This window comes from Canis lupus, chromosome 25 (genome assembly GCF_003254725.2).
Source record: "Canis lupus dingo isolate Sandy chromosome 25, ASM325472v2, whole genome shotgun sequence".
NCBI lineage: Eukaryota > Metazoa > Chordata > Mammalia > Carnivora > Canidae > Canis > Canis lupus.
In genome coordinates, this window is record NC_064267.1 from 31,173,272 (window position 1) to 31,197,819 (window position 24,548).

Here is a 24,548-nt window from a genome sequence, read left to right on the forward strand (position 1 = left end):
CATGCCTTCTTCCTCTCTAAATCATCTTACCACTTACTTGGGTTTTTTCCTCAGATATTCATATCCACCCTGGCCCCCCTTTCCCAGCCCTGGGCTTAACCCTAGGGCAGGCCCTATTCCTTACCTAGACCATCAACCGATCTTGCTTCAGGTACTCCTCTCCTCCCTCTTTCAGGACCATCCAAAACTTCAGTCCTCAGTCACTTTCCTGCATTTAAACCTTCCAAGGTATCTTGCTAACTGTATGATACATGATCAACTTCCAGAGGAGCATATAAATCTCACCTTGGTTCAACACTAAACTATACCTTCAATTTCCTCTCTACCCTCCTATTTTCCAGCCACAATGACCTTCCTGTTCTTTCCAGAATATATTTTTCATGTGCCGGTTTCTGCCATTTCCTTACAGGCACACTCTTGATCCCCTTTTGCACTTGTTGGACACTTACTCACCTTTCAATATATCACCTCTTCTGTGAAAAATATCCTGATGCCATTTGGCAGAACAAAAGTTCTAAATAATGTGGCCCCATCATATTTCACACACGCTTCTCCGATAAATGATTAATATGGTATAGTGACGGTTTCTCTGCAAGCAGGGAACTTGGGAGTCAGGAATAGGATTCACTGCCATGCACTTGGCACACTGATAGGCCCTCATGTATTTGAGGAACTTAGTAATGGAAAACTTCTGTGTGGGCAGGTGAGGCCTCATCCCTAAACTCCCACGCAACGCACGTGACATAAAAAGATGCTGACAGAAAAAGTTTTGTGAGAGCTTTAATGGCACAAAATGTTTATAGCTACAAGTTATACATGTCTTGTAAACTGTATATAATGATACAAAGTGCTAACTAAATAGATGAAGAATGCATAATCACTTTGGCTCAGTTAATTCCAATAATTTCAACAACTGGTTCATTTAGAAATGCATCCGACTGGCTAAGTCTTCAATTTTCACTTTTTTAGAATAGTAAATACTTTTACTGCAAAATAACTTGTTGCACTTTTCAATGTGCAAGTTTGTGCAGTTTTGCTCATGATTTTATTTACAAATATTTTTAGCCAGTTTTCATCAATCAAGAAAAATGAAGCCTGCCTTTTCGTCCCCCAAATTGTAAACAGGTGTAAAGCTTTAAAACATTAATCTTAAAATGTCAACTATTAATTGTTGAAGTCTCCTTTCCAATCATGCAATCTGTTTCTGTTCAACACAAATCTGGGTAGGAGCATAAACATGTATTCCATATGTTAGGGCTATCAATAAATACTGCATGATTTCATCTTAGGAGAAGTTTTACTGTGATCATGTACTCATGTTTTAAGTAATAGTCCAAAATTTCACAGATATTTTAAGAAAAAGGGAAGAACTAAATTTATTTTCAATGTTGAAAAAAAAATCATAAATATACCCAAGTTCAACCATACTAATAGAATTGCTACTGTAGTTCAAAAGAGGGCAATGTGTTGCCAGTAAAAAAAGTTGCTCTTATTTTTAAGGTTAATTTAACTTTTCCCTCCCAGGATACCAACTGTAATACTAGTTGCATATTTAGCAGTTTAACAGTTTAGTTCTTTCAACTTTATCAGCCTTTCCAATTTTACTCAGGCTTTTCAAAATCAGCGGGCCATCAGATTCACTTTCTTTCCAAAGAAATCCAAATATGAACACTTGAAATAAATAGATTACAGAAGGCAAATCAAGTGTTACCAGGTTTGAGAATAAGATAGAAACAAGATATAATAAAAAGATATCTAAAATCATTTAGACATCAAGTACTAGAAAGAAAACATAAAATAATTCAGAAAACTATTTTGGATATATCATCTTTCTTAAAGATAACCAGCTATATTCTTGAAAAAAGATAGTCAGAAATTAAATTTTTTGTTTAACCTGTAGATTATTTTTCACTATAACACATCCATTTTACAAAACTTGATGTGAAAGACAACAGAGTTAGTTTCTGCAAACTGGCAAAGCTGGTTGCCAGTGTTCTTATCCAAGGCATATCTGATGTGCTTTATTTAATGAATAGATGGCCAGTTTTAAAATTAACAATGGTTCTCTAGTCAATAGTAATGTCTATATCATAAACAGTAATTATTTATATATAAAACATATAATAGTATCCCCTTCAGAGCCATGCTAGGTGTTCCAAAATCCACCAAATCTACTTAGAATAACTGGTAATCCTGCTGTTTTCTAACAGTTTGGTCCTAAAGCTTCACATTTTAGAAATGAACAAACAAAACAGAAACAGTCTATTATTGAAGGAAGCTGCCGAGCACTCTGGAACTGCAGGAGTCGAACACGACTGATCAGACGGCCCCGGAGAACATGACCGGTGCCCGCACGGTTGCGGGCACCACCTTGGGAAGCTTGTGCAGGTAAACATTAAAAAGGGAGCAATCCAAAGAAAATAAATGGCATCTTTTTAGAACTTTGTCAACTGTTCCCACAACCCAAGTCTGTTTTTCAAAGTTGCATAAGGGCTTGGAATCACTCTGAAACAATTATCTTCAGAGTTTAAAGGCTTCAGAGTATAAGCGGGGCTTCCTAAAACAAGAAGCCTGTATTTATACCACAAATTGGAACTCATTCCAAAGCCCCTTCTTAAGAATTAAAACAAAAAAACAAAACTTAAAGTCATGAAAAATTCACATGCAGCTAAAGCTAATATGAACGTAAAAATACAAACACACACAAATACCCAAAGCAATTTCATATGTTTCTAGGCCTGAGACGGTTCCTTAGGAGAAATAAAGATTTTACACCATAGAAAAGACAGCATTACAACATACTAGAATTAAAATCTGCTGATGTAGTTTAGTTCTTATTCTACTTCATACCCATCACTTATGTAGCCCGCCTCCTATAAATTAAAAGGCGCCATTAGGAGGCTGTTTAGACAAAAAGTGGCTCCAAAGCTTGTTTAAAATAATTTTTTATTGCCCAGGATATTTTTTTTTCTTGTGTCTTATTTTGTTTGTTTGTTTTCTTTTTAAACAACTATAAATTCAAGCTTAGGGAAGCTTGCTTTGTCTTGGAAAAAAAAAAAACAGTAATGAGAAAGCTGTTCTATCATTTGCTAACCTTATCTCATTTTAAAAGAGAGATGGTAGTCATCTTGCAAGAGTAAAATTTATACCATGAACGATGCAGGTCTAAGTCTGGTGGCACTAAAAGGAGACAATAGCATTGTTGACAAAATTATAATCTGCTGGTGGCATTTGCGGAAAAGAAGCCCTTGCAAATTTCTAAATAACAGTAAACTCTGTTAGGAAATTCTAAAGTGTCTTACAGGCCAAAAAGGGAATGAGGTTAGTAAAATGCCTCAACAGAGTTTGAATAAAATACTGGATTGGAGAGTTACTGGAACTTGGATATGTAAAAATAGGGTGGTAGGTTGGGTCATGCTTACAATGGTCTCAAGTTCAAATAAACTACTGTGACAATACACCACTTCACAGGTCACACGCTTTTCCGGGGCTGTTCTTTCCTTTCCTTCAGTAGGTGCTGGCAGAAGGTGTGCTCAGTCGCTTTCCAATATAGATGCTGAAAGGAAACAGAGTGCAACGTGTCTCATTGGTTTCAACGGCTGCATACCAGATGTCCGCAGGCTGAACTGTACCTAACAACTCTAAAGGTATATGCGCACAGTTCCCTAACACCCTGAAATCACTGCTGACTTACTTAAAACAAGTCACCAGCCAGCCAAACTGGTTTCATGTAATTATGTTTACTCATTAGGCAGGACTGGACAGTATAGGAGCAGTGATCAGACAAAGTAAAACCAGAGAGAACACATCCCTCCAAAGAACAAAGCACAGCCAACTTCCTTTGAGATGCTCCCTTAGAGTGGGCAGAAAATTCTACTGATATTTCACATACAAAATACAGTAACATGACAAATTACAAAGCTGCCAGTGCTTTATAGTAGGCTCTTAACTAACCATTTAACTCTTTAGGATGAAGGCCTAGTATTACTCTTCCATGCCACGCAAGTATTTTTCTTAAATAACATACACAGAAGGAAAGGTAAAGCAAATAGGAAGCTAGTCTCACACCCAGTGTCATTAAAACCAACCTTCTCAAATCCTTTTTTTCTACATTCATCTATAACAATACTTATTCCAGCAAGGGAGAAGATCTGAAGACTCATGAAAGGAAAAGATACTCGAGGTACAAAAAGCAAGTCCTTGAGGGCAAATGAACTACCTGCAGTCAATACTTAAGGGGCATTTAAACTCCTCCCCCTGCCTGCCCTCACACCAACCCCATTCAATACTCACACGCTCCCTGCCTCTACAAACCCCTTCCATCCACTCTGCTGTTTGTGATCACAGCCTTCACCATCACAAAAATAGATCAAGTACCCAGAAAGACAAAAGGAGTCTATGGGAAAGTCATGTGTATGTTTCCACATTTATGACTATAAATCTCTCTCCCATATGCTGAGCTCTCTACAGGGGAAGTAAGGGGTCACATAGCTTTCGCATATTATATAGAGAAAATGACTCTTTGCACATGCTTACAGTCTTTAAAAAAAAATAACACCTAGTATTTAACTCCTAAAATCTTATAAAAATGGGTTTCCTCAATTGTTCCATCAAGAGAAAAAAGAATTTAAAAGACATGCCAGAAAAATTCATCAGTTACAGGTAAATGTGGGGTCACCTTTAGAAGAATAAATGAAAATGCTACAAAGAAAAAAAACAGGATCCCAAACTAACCTACCAGTTTCACTCAAAGACTATTCAATAAAACGGTGTATTTTCCCATCTGGGGGAAAAATATTCTAATCAACCTCAAATTTATATACTTAAAGGTTTGTTTACTTTAAAACTTAGCTAATCTTGGGATGCCTGGGTGGCTCAGCCATTGAGTGTCCACCTTCAGCTCACAGCATGATCCTGGGGTCTGGGATTGAGTCTCACATTGAGCTCCCTGTGAGAAGCCTGCTTCTCCTTCTGCCTACGTTTCTGCTTCTCTCTCTGTGTCTCTCATGAATAAATAAATAAAATATTTTAAAAAGTGTATTAGAGAAAAAATTTAGTTAATCCTGATGAATCACTAAATTCTACCCCTGAAACCAATAATACACTATATGTTAACTAAATCGAATTTAAAGAAAAAAGAAAAAAGAAAAAAATAAATAAAAATAAAACTTAGCTAATCTTGAGTAATTATAAACAAGAATAAAACACAAAAGGAAAAAATCAAGCATGGAAGAGCCCACCTAATGATGATCACTGAGAGGATTAATCTGAACAACTTATTTTCAAATAAGAAAAATCAAACTCCACTGTTAAAAATGCTTACCAGTATAACAACAGTGTATCAGCTTCAACAACTCTTTTAAGCTCTCCCTATTTGCACTAAAACATTAAAAGCAAAACAATACAAACTGTTTCATGCATATCCCTTACATGTGGAAACAGAACAGGGGAATGAAAGGAAAGAAAAACCCGTCAGGAGGCCACCAGTACTTACCCTAGCCCCAAAGCCAAAACATGAGAGAGGAAGAGAGACGGAATGAACACCTTAAGGAATTCTGCGGAGAAAATACCCCCTTTCTTCATGGCCCCACTTTTCCTCATGCTTAAAGAGACGGAGCGTTTGGGATGTCTGAAGTGGAACTCCCTGGGGGAAGAAAGGCAAAGGAAGAGGTCAGAATTGCACTTGCTGAGAACTTCCTGGGACCAAGCAGGTCGACAGCCTATGAGTGTTCACCGAGGAGACATGTGCAAGGACTTACTTAGGTGGAATGTTTTCAGGTCTACTGGACCAGTCGGACACCCAGTCTACACTTTTCTTCAAAGCATCAACCTCTTTCTCTCCTTCTGCAGCTTCTTCTTCTGACTGCAAAGAAGAATTACAACTTTAAAAAAGAAAAAAAGGAAGACCAACTGTTCCTACTACTAAAGACAAATCTAGACAGAAAATGTAGGAAAACCCTAAGGCTGTGTGTCAGCAATGTTTATGTAAGAAACACGCCAGTTTTCTAAAAAGGCTGACCAAAGGATTTGTGATCAGGGCGTTCACTATCTTAAAAGGAACCTGAGTGGGCTTCATTGTTGTTCTATCTAAGCAAAGGATGTGAACCTAAAAAATGTGTATTTGGGCTGCAATGGTAACTAAAATGTGGAGAGTATTAATAACTGTTGCATCTGGGTGATGCTTACACAGAGGCCCTCTGCCAACAGTCTCTTTACTTTTGTTTGCACTTAAAATTTTTCATTAAAAAACAAAAAAATCTCCAAAAGTACATGCTAACCAATATAAAGTGATAAGAAAAGTAGGAGATATGATGGGGTAATAAATAATAATAGTATTTATTAATCATTCATCAAGAGACAAGCATCATTCTAAGCACCGAACATGCATTAATTTTTACCTGCAACAACACTATAAAAATGAAAATTGTTAATATTCCATTTTACAGATGAGGAAATGAAGAGAAATTCAGTAAGCGCCTGAGGTTCAGTAAATAGTAAGAGACAGGGCCAATATTTAAACCTGGGCAAACCGTCTCAAGAGCACCCAACTCCTAAGCGTTGTTTTACTGCCTGGAAGGAGATTATATTCTTTAGGCAAATCACTATCTAAACATTTCCCAAAGTTTATTCAAAACTACTTAAGCTAAAAATTTTTGGAATCATTTACTTTATACTGACTTAGAATTTGACATTTTTTACATCAGATAAATGACAAAGAGGTCCTTATTCTTGCTAATGATAACCTACAGTTTCAGGGTGAGAACAAGCAAAATTCCCAATAATAGCTTCTCTTTTACGAGAACCCACAGGAATGAGGTGTTTCTAAAAAATAACAGCAATATTCACTCAGCTTTAAGGAATGTGATGCTAGGACCTCAAACCCAAGGATCTCAAAGCTAAGAATTGTTTTGATCTGTTACTTTGTTTGAATAGGATTCCTTCTTTGACCAAAGGTTTCACTCTTTTCCATAGATAACTATGAAATGCAGGGCTTGATACAGCCATGTGATTCTTTTTGACAGGGCTAGTTCTCTATGAGCTAGGTGCCCCAGGAAGGCAGTTCAGAGAGTAAAAGGGGCTACTCTGTATCTAGAGACTATCAAACCGAAAGTAAAATCCCTGTGGATTTTTGCTACTCTGGTAGTATCATTCTTATTTAGTTCTGTCAGACTTGGCAAATTCTACTGAATGACACAATGTAGCCTTTAGGATTAAGCTTTTTCCATTGGGTATTGAGATTACTCAGAATCATGAGTTGGCTCTTTGTGGATTACATCTGAAAACATCCTAAATAAAAAACAATAGGTTGTTAAAATTTACTTATAGATCAGTTTGTGTACACACAATATCTAACTATATTCATCACACTACATGTCACTTCTGCTTAGTTTCCAACTCTGGCCTCACATGCCTCTCCTCAAAACTGCTCAAAGACCGAGGTTTAAAATTGTGAACAAGTTAATATTTCCTATTTTCCAAGAGGATGAAAATGTAATAAGATTTTATGTTCTAATTTTTTTTTAAGACAATGTCACTTTCTCTCAGTTGAGTGAAGCAAAGTTATCTTTGGACTACTAGTAAAAAATTCCCCAAATCAGTTTAGAATGCTTACCTTCAGAACCAAGAATCCTACGCTATATCCTCATTTACTACTGCTGTGTGCTTCCATTAATCTTAAATTTACCAGTTTCAAGTTTTAAATTACCTTCCAATCCTGAGAAAAATGCACTTAATATGGTAAAAATGCACTTAATCTAATTAAATAAGATTCATGCTTTTAATTAAATCAATAACCCTTTCTCTACACCTACATCTAAAGAGTCTGATCACTTTAGCCTGTTCTCTGTCCCCTACCTTCAAAGCACTTACATTTTCCTTCCCTGGTCCACGTCAAGTTCTCTAGGTCTCTATGTGTGGCTATGCACAGAATAGGGTCCATGGACAGATAAACCCCAGTTTTACAAGGGGAAAACGGTAGGTCATTTTCAGTCTGTATCAGTGACAGTGATATCCAACACTGTGTTGGCCTCTTCAGTCCCAGAAACACACTGCAAAAATGACTTCAAGAGACCTCCGAAGTCTATTTGGTGCCTTAAAACGGAGGCTCCTGAGGACTATGGTCATAAAAGTATAGTCTGAATGACCCTTTCCTAAATGTATTACACCTTAGGCTTCCTCATACTGTAACTCACCAGGAACATCTTAGTTCATTCTCATGACCTTGGGAGCTCTCCTGAAATCAATCCCGTGCACCAACTTATTTTAGTACATGGCACAGGGGCTACAGGCTCAGACAGCCCTGGTTTCGATCCTGGCTCTATCATCCACTGGCCTTGTGATCTCAGATTAGTAATTAAATGAAGACAAAGCCCCACTTCTCCTATTTGTTCTTGGAGCTAATATCATCTCTTTCACTAGACTGAAAACACTGAAAGTGGGAAAAATCTTTTTTAAAAATAAATTTAGCATCTAAAATATATCTAATATATATTAGTGTCTTTCCTTCCTTCTCTCAGAAAAGGCTGAAAATGTCCTACATTCCTTGTATAGACATATGTAAAAATGTTCGGTAAGAATAAGTCCCATGACAGAGTCCTGTGGTAAATGCTTCTGTTTGGTAATCCTAAATTTGCTTCTCATTTAAGAAAAATATCCACTCTCCCAAACCCTAATGTTAATTTTTATTTTATTTATTTTTATTTATTTATTTTTATAGATTTATTTATTTATTCATGAGAGACACAGACAGAGAGGCAGAGACACAGGCAGAGGGAGAAGCCCTTTTTGAAAGTTTAAATAAATCACACTATGGATTTCTCTCTTATTAAAAGTCTTACTCTAAAAAAACATATTTTTCTTAAAGGACTTAAGACTGCTTTCCCAAAGACTTAACTGTTTAAATGGACTGCTTTGTTAATATCGCTTACCAACAACGTTGATGATAACTAACGTTCCTTTAGGTACCGGTTTCTGAATTGGGACCACACTAGCAATATGACCATAATCCAACATGGAAGCCAAACATTTTACATTTTCTCTCCTGAATTTCACAAATTCTTTTGGAATTCTAGGATGGATGCAGTCAGCTCTACGATTCCATTTAAATTCAATCATCAGTTAAGGCTAATTGTTCACTGCCACTCCATGAATCAGGATAGCACTTATCAAAGTATTCCATTAGGTTGTTAGGGGAAAAAGTATGTGTGGAAAGGGAGGGAGGTCTAAGATCAAATAAGCTTGGGCAACACTTAGTTTAAACAGATTATTCCAGTGCTCACTTCGGCAGCGCATATACTAAACAGATTATTCTACTACAGAGACTGTCAGAGCCTTTAATGTCCTATGTGCTGTAGCTACTGGCAGGACGGGGAGCAGGGTGAAGGAGCCCAGGGACTGTATTATTTCCACTTAACTTGACTTCAGAACTATCACATGGAGGAGCTTCCCATTAAGCAAATTGTTCCTCAAAACACATTCAAAAGAATGCTAATTTAGATTTTCAACTTGTGTGTACAAAGGGCAGTATGAATTGAGGACATCTTCCTAAGGGAAGACTATAACAAAGAATTAATTTCATTTCTCTTCCCTGGAATTCCTTAGTACACTTTTGCCATGGAAACTATGTATTTTCTTCTTCACTAGTTACAGCTTATGCACATGGCAAAACCGACATACATTAGTCAGCAATTCAACAGCAGTCAGAACATCTCCCTACATGTGAGCCTCCTCTATGATACAAAGCTCATCATTAAATAAATTTATATTCAATCTGTAGATTTTCTAGGTTTCAGAGAACAGTATAAGTAGAATATGGGAAAAGCAGGGAGGAACTGTGCAGCCCCATGAAACAGAAAAAATACTGGGTGGACCCAAAATATTATGCACAATATTTCTAGTGCGAAGGCAGAACAGGACATTGTATAGAGCAAATCCCACAGAACAAAGTTTCTGTCCGAATGCATTTAAACACTCCTTTAACAAATACTCTGCTAGCACATGAACTCGGTAGAAAAAGGCACTGGTTCTTGTCCTCATGAATTTGCACTCTGGCACTTTTAGGTGAGCTGACACATCACTAAAGTCAAGGGCTGGCCATGAGCATTCTAAATTGTTAACTACAGGGACGCCTGGGTGGCTCAGGGGTTAAGCATCTGCCTTCAGCCCAGGGCGTGATCCTGGAGACGTGGAATCAAGTCCCACGTCGGGCTCCCCGCATGGAGCCTGCTTCTCCCTCTGCCTGTGTCTCTGCCCCTCTCTCTCTCTCTCTCTCTGTGTCTCTCACGAATAAATAAATAAAATCTTTAAAATAAATAGTTAACTACAAGTACTTACTTATCATAAATTTCAGAATATTAATCATTGTAGGCTTTTAATACTATTATCCATCCATTTTATTAACAATGTCAACTCCTAGTAAGCTACATTTATCTTCTTTAAGGAACCCTGTAAAATTTAGATGAATTTTATCTCTAGCTGTTGAAATTTGTCTCAAGTCACTGTTTTGATTTCAGATGCATAGAAAGTTTTCATGCCGGGTTCTACAACTTTCCTTTTCATTCATCTTGTGAGCTTAAATAAAATATCTGTTCAGCTATTTATAAATTCAAGAAACTAGCCTGGGATACTGGAATGAAATATTATAGACAAGAATTTTCCAATTCTTTTAGAGTGATAGGGCCCTAACCTCTCAGGCGTAAAGGAGTACAATAAGGGCTGTATCATCCTAAGTAAATTCCACAATCAGAAACTGAAAACAGCTTCAAACTACTTTTTAAAGTCTTCTTATTCTTTACTTTAGTAAAACATACTGATTTAGAAGCTCACTCTTTTCCTAATTATCTAGTGTACATTAGAAAAACAAGCACAGACACCCCATCTGCATGTGCGCGCACATACACACACCATCTGTGTGTGCACACACATACCTGAGAGCTATGGTCCCTGCTGGTGTGCATCTCCACATCAAACATAATCTGCCCATCTTCTTGTGGGGAAGGGCTAGAAGACAAAGAATTTAACCATTAGTTTTAATTCTCATTTTGTCAAGTAAATTAACCTCCACTGGAAATTAGAAAATTGAAAGTTACAGTAGTATGCCTTTGAAAAAGCAGCAAATCAAAAAGTATTATCTTGACCCTAAAGAAAAAATGAAATTGAGCACTCTTATTCCCAAAATGTTCTGGAATTTTACGATGGTGATAAATTCCTTTGCAAGGATAAATTTTCTTATTTTTACTCTTTTTCCAATAAAGGTACAATGATCTTCAAATTCAGAAACCTAGTTGGGTTTTTTTTTTTTTTTCCTCAAAGTTCTTTCATCATTAAATAATTCATCATCAGTGAGTCTTAAAATGTGAAAGCAGTTTTCCTGAGAGTCCAGCTGGTTGCCAGCCTCCTGAGCTTTCTGAGTATAATCTGAAACCGGCCCCTTTATGAGGGCACAATGAGAGGGAAAGAGGCAGACCATTCCAGGGTGGTAGGTGGCAGCTTTAAAGAGCAAGGGAACTTATAGACAAGGCTTGTCTTGGAGTGACATTAAGGTGAGCAGACCACACAAGCCTGCCAAATCTTAGAAGTTTATAGAAAGGCCTTAATTGAGTTTAGTCACATATACCATTCAAAAAGTCTCAACACCACATTTCTGTCTCAAACCTGTATTCTTGAGGCAGCTTCTGGGAGCAGGGAAGGGAGTGGAACGCACATTCCAAGGACAAAGGAGGGGATGGGGAGCCTCTAATTGCCCAAGTCCAGCTCCAGGGTCAACCTGCGATCACATATTCTCAAACACCTTCCCCCAACACTCTTTCAAAGGGTCTTCATGGTTAAACTGTTTTCATGATACTATTATGATTTATTTGCCTTTTTCATTCTTATTGTCATATCTGTCATTCTTATTCTATGTACAGTGAAATTTTCCAAAGGCTACATGTGTTTTATCATTACAGACTGAATGCAAAAGCAAATGAGAATCTAGCTGTTATTTATTAAGTTAGATAGAGAGATTTGTAAAAATGTAAAATAATGCTGCCAGTTCAATTTTTTTTTTTTTGGTTATGAAAAGGTTATTTTTCATTTCAAAAAGTTACTTATACTGAAATGTAATGGGTTCATTACTGTTGAATGAATCGTATTTTTAAATTTTGTTTAATTTCTAGTATAGTTAAATATCAAAATAACCACATAAACAAAAGATCTTTGGGGGTCCTAGTAATTTTTAGGAATGTAATGGAGTACTGGAGACCAGAACCACTATTCTACTTATTTCAGAAATATCTGCTTTGAAATATTTCAGTTATTATATAAGCTCATATATGAATACAAGACCTTCAATGAAAAGTATAGGATATATTCCCAGAAGTGATAACTTACAGATAAACTTTTAGATAAGAACACATGCTCCGAAATACACTTGATGTGATAGATGAATACAACATGCTAAGTTCTATGTTTAATGTTATTAATGATTTCTTGTGTAATCACAGTAGGTAACTAGATTTTCCACTACACACCCCACCCTGCCAAAATCTAAGACCAAAGGAAGGATGAAAATGCTCCAGGCTTAACTGGTTTAAAGGAGTAGATGTTATCTGTTAAAGCTATCAAGAGTACGTGTACAATGTTAACATATAGAGATGATGTAGAGACAGACTCCAAAATAAATAAGATCATCCAAAATGTGTCAGACTGATTCGGCCTAGGAGCCTCAGACTATTCTAACTGACATACAAGAGCCCCAAATCGGGATAGCAAAAGAGAGAAGCTGGTTCTGTATCATATAAATACGTTAGCATATTTAGAAAATTTTTTCTTGAGGTAGAAATCTCAGGCGAGAGTACAGGAACCACGTGGAAGGAGGCACTCTTGTCCTCAGTTTACGGTCGTTATGCTCATGTATCACTGTTTCGTTCACAGCCAGAGATCAAGTTAAGGGCCAGCCTCACATAGTCAGGAGCAGGTCAGGGCAGCAGAATGACATGGTCAAGAACCCTACAGATGCACTGCTCTACTTCTATATTCTTATTTATCACTGGCACCAATCTCACTCAGAGAAATACTAAACATTTCACTGGTAAACGGTTTACTACTTCTAACAACTGGGAATGCATTAGAGTTTCAACCCTGGCTCATGTTAGAATTAGCCAGGGAGCTTTTAAAATATCCTAATGCCTCTACCCCACCCCTGACAACAGACTAAGAATCTCTAGGGATGTGGCCTGTGCGCTGGTATTTTTAAAAGCTCCCTGGGTGTATCTAGTGTGTAGGCTGAGAACTCCTGCAATAGGGTAAAATGCAAAACAAAACACATAGGGGATATGATGGAAATATACCTCTGGAATAATTTTTAAATTGAAAATAAGTTTGACCCTTGAACAATGCAGGGTGCCAACCCTACCCTGCACAGTCAAAAATCTGTGTACAACTTCTGACTCCCCCAAACCTTAATTACTAATAACCTACTACTTTTGACAAGAAGCCTGACAGATAACAGTCAATTTACACATATCTTGTATGCATTCCTACAATAAAGTAGGCTAAAGGAAAAAAATGTAAAAAAAAAACCCTTAAGGGAAAGAAACGACATTTACCATAAAATACTGTGCTTTATGGAAAACAATCCACATGGCTGTGCAGGTCAGACCCATGTCATTCAAGGGTCACTGTATATATAAACTAGCCTTGGGATGAATATCCAACAATCCTAAAAATGTTTCCACCTACAAAAAACATTTCTCAGCGACTTCAGATATGGAGATGCAAGCCCATCCAAATGATATGAATTTTGAAGACATTTTAAAATGTTAAGATGTGTTAGCATAGGAGAGTATTACTGAGTTGGAGTCACAGGCCCTCTCTGAAAAATGACCAGGAACCCAGATCCTAAACATACATAAAGTGAGGGACAGGAAAATGTTCAAAAGCACATGCCACGCCTCGCTTCAGGTGTTTAGAAACCTAACTTAAATGTGGTCACGGGAAGGTAAATTCGTATTTGATCACAAGTATAACTACTAACCAGGAATGAAATGAGACGACCAGAAAAGCAAGCAGGTGACTTTTTCTCTGCTCAATGACAACAGCAAGTGAACAACAGGTTAAGAGACACACTGATACCAATGCTCAAGGGTCTTGTACTTGAATGCATAGTAAGAGCCTCATAAAGAGGCCTAGAACAAGCAGAAAACTTCAGAAACCTATTACAAGTCCCAAAATATAAATGTAATATAATATAAACTTCATTCTGAAAGACAGACGAATGCTGTTGCAACTGGAATCAATGGCAAGCTGTTCAGCAAAGAGCCATCTGCTCTGCTTCTGCTTAGAACAAGAGCCATCCCAGGCTACTAAGAAGCACAGGGACAAAGGCAGGGATGAGATGGGGTGGCGGGGGTGCACAGTGTGCTAGAGCCAGCAAACCAATCCTCTGCTTCCTTGGTAACATCACTGGATTATAAGATATCCAGGAACTTCAGACATGACCGAACTTCTGTTTCTCTTTTTAAATTTATTCTGACAAATAAAATATGCTATATATGCAATTTTTACAAAGTACAAAAATATTCAGAAGAAAAATATCCATAATTCCATCTCTTAGGGATAATCACTTTTATTTTTAGTATACATTTTTAAGTGTTTCCTTAGTCTTTTTCCTTATGCATCTGCATTTTCTACATGACTAATGTCAGTTAACTCTTAATTAACCAGATCATCCTTTATCCCATAGTGCTAACAGTATGGCTGTCATCAGACTAAGTGGTGTCAGGTATACCACCATGTATTTAACACCTATCCCTCAAGAAAAAAACAAAGCTTACACTGAAAAACAAATGAGCAATTCGGTTTTATTCCACTCATACATATCACTGTATCCTTACTCTTTCACCAAAAGCAGCCCTTCATCAATGGAATTACTTTCCCCAAGTCAAAAGTAGAAAAATGAGGTCTGAAAATAAGGTTCCGCTGAAGAAACAGGATGGTCTTCCAAATTAGCTATCTTTACAGACCTTGTGTGGTCTGCATACACCATACAAATACTGCTGTAACTTGAATCAACCACCAGTTCCTACGACTCAAACATGTTACTGAGGGTCTGCTACACACCAGTACCATGACTGTCAAGGGTACACAAGAGATGCAACATGCCTTTTGGAGCCTCATCGTCTGGAAGGGGGGACAGAAACATAAGAGATAACTGACAGAATGTCATCTGTGAAACAGGGTCACAAAGGAAAATTGGAGAAAGTTTGTTAATTCTACAAGTAAACATTTATGCCATTGACTTTTAAACTGATAAACATCAAAAAATGATACAATCTGAATAAGGAAATTGATTTAATCTAGGGAAAAACACCAGGCACTCAAATATTTGCCAATTAGCTATCTGATTTAAATATACATGCTGCAGTAAATCAAGAGTCCTTTTTTTAAAAAAAGATTTTATTTATTTATTCATAAGAGACACAGAGAGAGAGAGGCAGAGACACAGGCAGAGGGAGAAGTAGGCTCCATGCAGGGAGCCCGACGTGGGACTCGATCCTGGGTCTCCAGGATCACGCCCTGGGCGGAAGGCAGACACTCAACCACTGAGCCACCCGGGAGTCCCAGGAGTCCTATTTTGTCAAATGAGAATGAAACCAGATTTATTTTTTTTGGTGAGAATTAACCTTATAACCCATCTGTATGGATCTCACTTACCTGTCACAGTGAGAACTGGCTCTTGAACTACTCTGTCCTGATTCATGCTGTGCATCCAAAAGAATCTTCTCCATGTCTCCATTGTGGATAGAGGATGAGGAAGGTACATGTTCTAGCCCCCCATTTTTCCCATTGCCATTATCATTGCCATTGCTGCTGTTCATGGGTAGCTCCACCCAGGAACCTGTTGGACAAGTCAGATAGCTTAAGTTAACCACAGCAGAACCAAACTCTGTCATGTGCACACAGATGCGAATGTGGTGAATTCTGATAAGAGTTCTGTCTCGCCTCAAAGCAAATCCAAGAGTATTCCGAAGAAAATAAATAAGGAGCAACAGAAGTCTAAAAATACATATAGTTTCTCTTCCTGAAGTGGCTCACGCAATCAACCAATTTAGAAGAAGCTGGAACTCTACAACGAGGATCTTAGAAATGTGCCTTTCAGCCAATTTTCTCTCTAGTTAAAGCTTAGTTTATATCACTGAAAACTTTGAGAGTGCTTTTCAAAAAATAAATGGTTACTTTATTATTACTTATCTTTAATATTTTAAACATATGTTTAAAATAATATATACCTATTTTTCTCACAGTTTACTTCAGCTAGTTAGTTGTATCCTCCCCAGATGAAATAAACCAATGGCTTAGAAACTTTATAAAAAAATATCTAAAGAAGTTAACAATTGTCCTAATTAGCACAATTGACAATCTCCTATAGAACTTAAATTCAATCATAAAATTTTCAATTTGTGTACAAATGTGCAGCACAAAATTAATGCTCTTAATTTTATTTATTTTTTTAAATGCTGTTAATTAAATCCAGGGATAACACCAAAAATTTTGAAAAAAGCTTTCTCTCTATCCCACAAATTAGCTTCTTCCATTCCTTTATACCTCACCTCATTTCTATCCTCTCCCTTATGCACTAGCCATACCTTGTAGATTTGTCCTTTCTTCTCTCCCACGACTTCCTATTTCCTAGGTTTCATTAAGCCTTGTTGGTTTGGGGGGAGAAACTCACATCTGTACAGGAGACAGGTTTTCTCAGGCCAACGGTCAAAGAGGGTGGAGCCACAGAAAAGGGGATGTGGCCCTGGTAATTTGGATAGCTCTTGAAAATATTTCTTATTGGCTCAATGAGTTTGCTGATCACATTAAGGTGCTTTAATTTTAATAAAAATTGATAACAGTAGCCACCAGACCAACTTCACAACAAAGACAGTGGAGGATTTTCTTCATAATTTCCATTCCTTACAACAAATTTTGTTTTAGAAAATATCACCGAGCAGTTTGGGAGGGCCATTCCTCCAAACTCTCAAGAGAAGTGTAGAGTTTTGTGACTGAACAGCCCTCCACCAGTAAATCAGAAAAACCACCCAGAGAGGCTCAAAACCTAAATGCACTCTCAATGAGGTAAAGACTATTCTAGATCCAAAGTGAACTCAACATCATCCTCATATAAAGGAAAAGCTCAAAGGGAGACCTGGCTGGAAATCTGACTCCACCACCTACTCTCTGCCTGTCTGAGCTTCAGTATTCTCATTTGTTAAACAGATATAAAAATACAGACCTCTACCTCTCAGAGCTGCTCTGAGGATTAAACATAGGACATAGGTAAAGTGCCCAGTAGGTAGGAGATATTCAGCTACCCACTAGTTAAACAAGTTTATATTTGTCAAATACTTAGAACAGTGTTTGCTAAATAAAAATGAGGTTACCCTTTCCTTCCTTTCCCTCAAAGGCAGTTCCAGTGGGTGTCACAATCCCATAACTGCCACCAAATCTCTGGGACTGTGCTGCCAAACAACACAGTTGTAGGACATCTGTGTGACCTCATTCTATACACAAAAATGGACACACACAAGACAGAACTTAAAAGGGATTAACAAATTCAACTAGCAAAGCTAAGACAGATTTTTAACAGTAAAGGTAATTTAACTAAATAACTTGGGAGTGTCCCTGGAGTATATAAGAAATATGCCAAAAGCATCCCTAAATTTAGAGTTCTACAAGCATTTTAACTGGAAAGACAGAAAAAGAAAGAGGTCTATGATCAATTTTTTCGTACTCATAGTGTTTTCTAGAATTTTCAAGCTCTTTTTAAACCAACAAATCCGTTCTTGTACAAAGGCCCAAAGTGCAAAATAAAACAAACAAAAGACCTGAGCTGCTCTGAGTAGAAGAACTAAGGAACCAGGAGTTCCCTGATGGGTCTCTGGGGAAGCCAGTCTTCCCAAAAATATTATTCATGTTCAGTTCGAGTAGCTGATCAAAGAGAAAACCCACTGTAACAGTATCAGCTTTTCCAGACCTTACTTTTTTGAAGGACTTCCAGACCAGTATCCAAATTCTACTTTCTGCATTAAAAATATATGAGCAATCATCACCTCAGGGACTTGAGAAGACATAACTTGGAAAAGCTTAGTAAAAGTGATCTCTGTAACTGGCTTTACATTCAGCATAATTGAGGCCATTTCTACTTAAGGCAGACAATATTAATCTGGCACATATTAATACGGTGATTAAGAGCACAGATGGAAGGCCAACTCCCACTCTATGACTTACAGCCTAGACAGGTTACTTAACCCCTTAACAGTTTTCTTGTCTGTAACTTGGGGATAATAATTATATCTACTTCATAAGGTTGTTAGAAGGTTGAAATGAATTCAGCATGGAGAAGAATAAGGAAGGTCACTAGTACATGGTAAATGCTACATATTACCTATTATACTCTTTGGTTTTAAAGAAATTTTTCTTGTTGCAAAAATGTGTTTCTTGAAAATAAACCCATGTAAAGGACAAATACCTTTCCTCTCAATCTCCTATTCCTACTCCCAAAGAAATCCACTTTTAAGAGATTCATATGTAAACTTTCAGAGCTTTTTCAATTAAATATAGTTCAGTTTCTTGCTGTTTACAAAAAATTGAATTGTATTATACATATTTTTCTGTAAGAAGTGCTTCTTCCCTAACAACTTATAAATGTCTTTCAATGTCAATGTATATTATCGTACTTTATTCTTTTAAATTGCTTTGCACTCAACATAAGGATATGCCATAGTTTAACCATTATCCAAATGTCAATGGTTAACCATTACACAAACTATTTCTAATATTATGTTACTACAATCAGGTCTTCAATGGAGGATAATTTGACAATATGCATTAAGACACCTAAAAAGGGGAGGCCTGGGTGGCTCAGTGGTTGAGCGTCTGCCTTTGGCTCAGGTCGTGATCCCAGAGTCCCAGGATCCAGTCTGGCTCTGCCTATGACTCTGTCTCTCTCTCTCTGTGTCTCTCATGAATACATAAATAAAATCTTAAAAAAAAAAAGACACCTAAAAAGGTATAATTCCCCTAACAATTCTCTTCCAGATAGATCATCTATGGAAATAAACATTATTGCAGAGAAAGTTATTCACACATATATTAAAAGTTTCATCTTTTGACTACACTGGGGTGGGGGGAAACTGGTCTTCCTCAAGAGATGGACTACACATGCTTTTCATTACCTACTTCATTCCTGATTTACAGCTTCAGAATTTCTTAATGTTCTAACTCTATCAAATCTCACAAAGTCCCCTTCTACTTGGAAAGGAAACAAGACAAGATATGAGGATTGTGCTGTTCAAGCAATACAGAGTAGAAAAAAATCTGAGTAAATTTCCTTCCTAATAATTAGGCTTAAAATGAGAAATGGCAGGCTCTTCCTGTTATGTTATTTTAAAAGATTTTATTTATTTATTCATGAGAAACATAGAGAGAGAGGCAAAAAGGCAGAGGGAGAAGAAGGCTCCCTACGGGGAGCTTGATGTGGGACTTGATCACAGGATCCTGAGATCACAACCTGAGTCAAAGGCAGACACTCAACCACTGAGACACCCAGGTGCCCTCTCCCTTAAAGATTTTAATATACTTATTGATGAGAGACACAGAGAGCGAAGCAGAGATAACAGGTAGAGGGAGAAGCAGGCTTCCTACCGGGAGCCTGATGGGGGACTTGATCACATGACCCCAGGATCATGACCCGAGCCAAAGGCAGACATTCAACCACGGAGCCACCCAGGTGCCCTCTACCTGTTACATTAAAAGATGACTTACAAAGTGAAAAGTGTTTTTATGCCAGAATCTATATATATACAATACATGAGACATTTTCTAGTTTAAGTCTTTAAGAATTGCTAAGAGAGTCAAAATTGCTAAGAGATTCACACTTCCACATTTTGTAATATAGCACATCGTGAAGGTTGGTCCAGTAATTGTAATCATTATATTCATGACTGTATGTTGTATATACTCTGTATAGTTTTATAATCACTAGTTTAATCCTCTTGCAAGAAGGGGAGTGGGAGAGCTGAGGGATAGAGGAAGAGAAAGAAGGAAGAAGTCTCTCATTTTTTCCTACAACTTTCCAAGGTCCCATGTGTAACTCTTCTCCTAACCAGGGTAACACATTTCATTATGTCTTATATTCTTTCCTCAAAGCCTTTATTTTATTTCAAGCACCTGATGCTCCAATCCAGACCAAGAACAGTCACTGACATTCTTCTTTAAAAAAAAAAAAAAAAAAAAGAAGTTGGTCATTTTGCACAAGTGGGTACTTACACCCAGTAACTTAGGTATTCAAAACAGTATCATGAAGCAATGAAGTTTCACATGCCATAGCCTTAAAAGCCTCCTCACCATACTGGGGAAGCCAAGTAATCATGGTTGAAGATGTGTTAAAAAGGAAAAAAGAAAAGAAAAAAAAGTCTGTACTTCCTACATTAAATAATAAGAATTTTACTACTGCCTTGATTTTTTTTTATTACCTACAGGATTATATAGCATTAATGCCCTATATAAATATTCTTAAGTAACTTGATAGCTTTCTCAAGAATAAAACTAAGACTGGAAACTGGAAAAATATCATTTTAACTTTGCCAGTTCAGATATTTGTCTACTGATTTGTAAGGAAAGTGAACAGTTCCCCTACAATGGGGAACTAAAAAAAAAAAAAAAATTAAATTAAATTAAAAACTCAGAAAAATATTTCACTATTCCAAATATTTCCATAATTTGCTGTTAAAACTCTGTTTTGACTCCTGAACTGAAGAAAAATCCCAAACCACAGATAATCTGTACAATGAGTTCATCTCCTGTGTTTCATAGTTGTGCAACTTTACCCAACAAAGAACTTCAACTTATCAGCAATTTGGGTAGTATTAGATGTCTGAATAAGTTGTTTTGCCCAGTGCCCAAAAATCACTTGAAGGAATCAGGAAAGCTTCTTGTTTTGTTTGAACCACTGTTGTATAATGAACTGGGGGAAAAAAAACCAAACAAACAAGCAGAATAAAAGGCTAAAGGGGAGAAATTAAATATGGCACTGCCTAAAAGCTTTTCAGTAACTTTTCAAAGCTCACCCTACCCAAAATAAAATACTTTATATCTATCTAGATTTCCCAAAGCAACATTTTGATATCACACAGAGACTGAGTGTTCTTCCACTTTTGTTAAGAGCTAATATAAACGTAGCAGCAACTGATTGGCCAAAAACATCAAATACTTCACAGGTCTGTCAGACACAGAGATAAACATCACATACAGCTCAACAAATCCCATTTGTTGCTGTTTTTGTTAAATGGTCAAAGGAAACTAAAATTCCTTTTTTTTCCCTGTGCAATCATGTAATCATACCAACCAAATAGCTAACTTGTAAGTACTGCAGGAAAACAGTGAGTACAAGTAAACAGTACTTTTTACTCAAGTAAAAAGAGCCAGATAGGCAGATCACCTCTGTACATTAGGTAAAATAACATACTGAGTGAATAGGAAACACACGTAACCAGGAGATTCTGAGCTACTGACGTGTCCTGAAAAGTACACTAGATCTTTTGAAAGTAAAAAAAAAAATCTCAGCTCTCGATCCTAGCCTGCTGTGAACATGGACAACACACTTTTCTCTCGTTCTCTTTACCTGTAAATAACAGAGACAAGCTACCTCTAAAGTCTCTTCCCATTCTAAAAAATTCCATGCTTCTAAAAGAGTATGCTAAAAACGGGTAAGTACTGTTTTAATGGCACATTAACAGATGAAGCAAATAACGTTTGAAGATACAGAAATTATTCCTTACTGTGGGAAATAACATCTTACATTCCAGAACATAAAAAAGACACTCGAGTTTCAAAAACTCAACATCTAGGAAAGTTATCCATCAAAAGATGGTACAGTAGCAACAAACAATGAATCTTAAACATCTTGAAATACTCAAATTCTGGGTGGCTCAGTGGTTGAGCCTCTGCCTTCAGCTCAGGGTGTGATCCCCGGTCCTCGGGAGGGACCAAGTCCTGCATCAGGTTCCCCTGCAGGGAGCCTGCTTCTCCCTCTGCCAGTGTCTCTGTGTCTCTGATGAATAAATAAATAAAATCTAAAAAAAAAAAAAAAAAAAAACCCCTCAAATTCTAACCCCATCTTGTGGGGACAGGAACTCTTTTCTCTAAAATAATTTTTAGGCCATGTTGGAACACCTCCTTCTTACGAAGGAGGTTGTAATGCCTTTGAATGCTATTTAAGCATCCAAATGATTTTTAAACGATTTCATCTAGCCATATGCTAACTGTCCCAACTGCCTCTTTCAGGAGATCAATTACAGAAAGGTTAGGCAAGAATCTTTGCAGACGACTGAGCTTTCAAGACAACTGGGAAGAACCTTATGGACAAGATGTCTGAGCACCAGAATGTTATGATAAGCAACTGGAGTTGGTCGTAACTCAAATACTGCATATTAACTTCCAAGAGCCCGACGGGATCAGTGTGGTTTTAATCCCGTTCCTGAATATTCCCTGCCCCAGATTCCATGATTTATGCTATCTTGGATCGTTCAAGAGGCTGTTCACAAAAGGTTTCCAGGGCACACAACTCCATCGTTTCAAAAACAAAGCAAAAACAAACAAACAAAAAAAAACACCTGACTTGGGCCAACCCTAAAAAAAAAAAAAAAAAAAAGTAGCAGAGTCGCCTGACCCCCCCCCCGCGCAAGGCGATACAAGTGACCACCAAATTACCAAATGATTTTCCTGACCCGCCTGTGGTTAACAAAGGAAGGGGACAGGAGGGCTCAGGTTCCGAGCCCCAGGGGAAGGGCGAGCGGGAGAGCTGGGGTCGGCCGGGCCTGAGCACCGCCGCACACCTGAGCCCCGCGCGTCCCCCGGCCGCCCCCTTCCCTAGGCCCGCGCCCGCGTCCATCCCCCAGCGTCCCCGCTGCACGTCCCCATCCCTGCCCACGTCCCCTCCACCGCCCGCTCCGCCCACCCCGCTCCGCGCGCCCCGAGGCCCGCCCCCCCGGCGCTCCGATTGGCTCTGCCCGGGGGCCCCCACAGGTGGGAGCGGCTCGCCCCCCTTCCCCTCCCACCCACCTGCCCGCTCAGGCTCGAACCCAAGCAGCGCCCCCACCGGGACCCCAGGACCGAGGGGAGACAGGGCCCGAGGAAGACAGGAGCGCCTCCTCCTGACAGGTGACGGGAGCTGTCAGTCACCCGCACATCCTCAGCGCTGGCCAATGAGCTGCCTTCTCCTCCCGCCCCCCGCCCCCCCCCCGCCCTCCCGCGCGGAGCTGGCGGCGGCGGCGGCGGCCGGAGCAGCTCCTCCTCCCCCATCCTCTTCCCCGAGCCCCCCCCCCCGGCCCAGCACTCACTGTTGAGCCCGGCTGGCGGGGGCAAAGGCTGTTCACCTTCCTCGCAGTTGTTGTTGTTGTTGTGCGGGGGCGGCGGCTGCTCTACTAAATGAGACGACATCGTCGCGCTGCTGGAGGAGCCGCGGCCGCAGCAGGACCGTCTCCGGTTCTCGGGCAGCAACACAACAAGCCGAGTCCCCCGCCCCCTTTTGTGCGCCTGCGCAGTCCCTCCCCCGCCTCTGACGTCAGGGCCCGCTCGGGCCACGTGATGACAACACAACAAGCGGCGGGGCGGGGAGGAGGCGTTCCCGGGCGAGCTCGGGACCCCGAGACGCGGGAGTCGCGCTGACACGCGCGCCTGGAATGAGTTCTTGCGTGTCATCTGTACAGGCCTGGGGGAGTGACCAACGCGGCTGGCACGGAGATAGAGGTTAGGGAGAAGCGTGTAATGAGGAGGCGTGGAGGTAGGTGCTCCTGTGTTGGCGCCCACATCCCCTGCAGCATCTCCTCCGCCGTCTCCTAGCCAATCCCGGAGCGTTTCTTTTCCCACGTCCAGAAGGACTCATTTCTGTGATAGGTATCCTGGTGACACAAAGGAAGCAAAATCCCCGGCGCCTCCCTGTCCTACACCTAAAGCAGAGCTGGCGGTACATGAATGCTCTGATCGGGGAACAGTGTCAGGCAGGCCACAATTTTTACTTCTTAAAGATTTTTTTTTTTGTAAGTTTTAGATTACACGTGTAACACGTGATCCTTGTTAAAAAAAAAAAAAAAAAAAAAAAGGAAAGTTCCAGGAAAACATACAGAAGAGAATAACCACCTGAATTCCATCAGCCTATTTCTGGGGCTTGACATGGGAAGCCATGTTCCCCATACCTGGGTGACAGTAAACTGCTTTATGATCGCCAACACTCCACCTATTTCATATATCCATGTCTTTGTCCTTTCCTTGGTCTGAGCGGCATGCATTTCTCTCAGTCACTTGTCTTTTAACTTTGCTTCACTCTGCACAAGTTCAAAATTTGCATGCAATCAGCTCTATTATTTTCATGTAATCTGGGAAACACCCTCACACCAACATTTCAAATCTGTTCCTTACAGATTTTTCTGATCTTCTTGTAGGCTTGATTCTTATATTTAGGCCCTAAATCCATCTGAAATTTATTTTTGATATGTTGTGAGCTAATTAACTTCAATTCTTCC

The 24,548-nt window shown here is 38.9% G+C and overlaps 1 protein-coding gene and 1 long non-coding RNA gene across 4 annotated transcripts in view; one reads left to right on the top strand and one right to left on the bottom strand.

Annotated features, from left to right (window-relative positions):
* Window positions 1-764: 764 nt before the first annotated feature.
* BNIP3L (BCL2 interacting protein 3 like) lies at window positions 765-23,572 on the bottom strand. 3 transcript variants are annotated; one of them, XM_025463051.3, is made up of 6 exons: window positions 23,367-23,572; window positions 15,694-15,877; window positions 10,926-10,998; window positions 5,760-5,863; window positions 5,495-5,644; window positions 765-3,556 (listed from the first exon to the last, which is right to left on the bottom strand). In XM_025463051.3, exons 1-6 carry the CDS (start codon window positions 23,464-23,466, stop codon window positions 3,508-3,510), a joined length of 660 nt encoding a protein of 219 aa, XP_025318836.1. In that variant the 5' UTR covers window positions 23,467-23,572; the 3' UTR covers window positions 765-3,507. The 3 variants fall into 3 exon arrangements, with proteins under 3 accessions (XP_025318836.1, XP_035577170.1, XP_025318837.1); XM_035721277.2 differs by lacking the exon at window positions 23,367-23,572 and adding an exon at window positions 23,089-23,106; XM_025463052.3 differs by lacking the exon at window positions 23,367-23,572 and adding an exon at window positions 16,626-16,773.
* LOC112669713 (uncharacterized) overlaps window positions 23,568-24,548 on the top strand; it is a 76,598-nt gene continuing 75,617 nt past the window's right edge. Inside the window, exon 1 of the long non-coding RNA XR_003142459.3 lies at window positions 23,568-23,809. This is a non-coding gene — a long non-coding RNA (uncharacterized LOC112669713). The remainder of the gene's footprint in view (window positions 23,810-24,548) is intronic.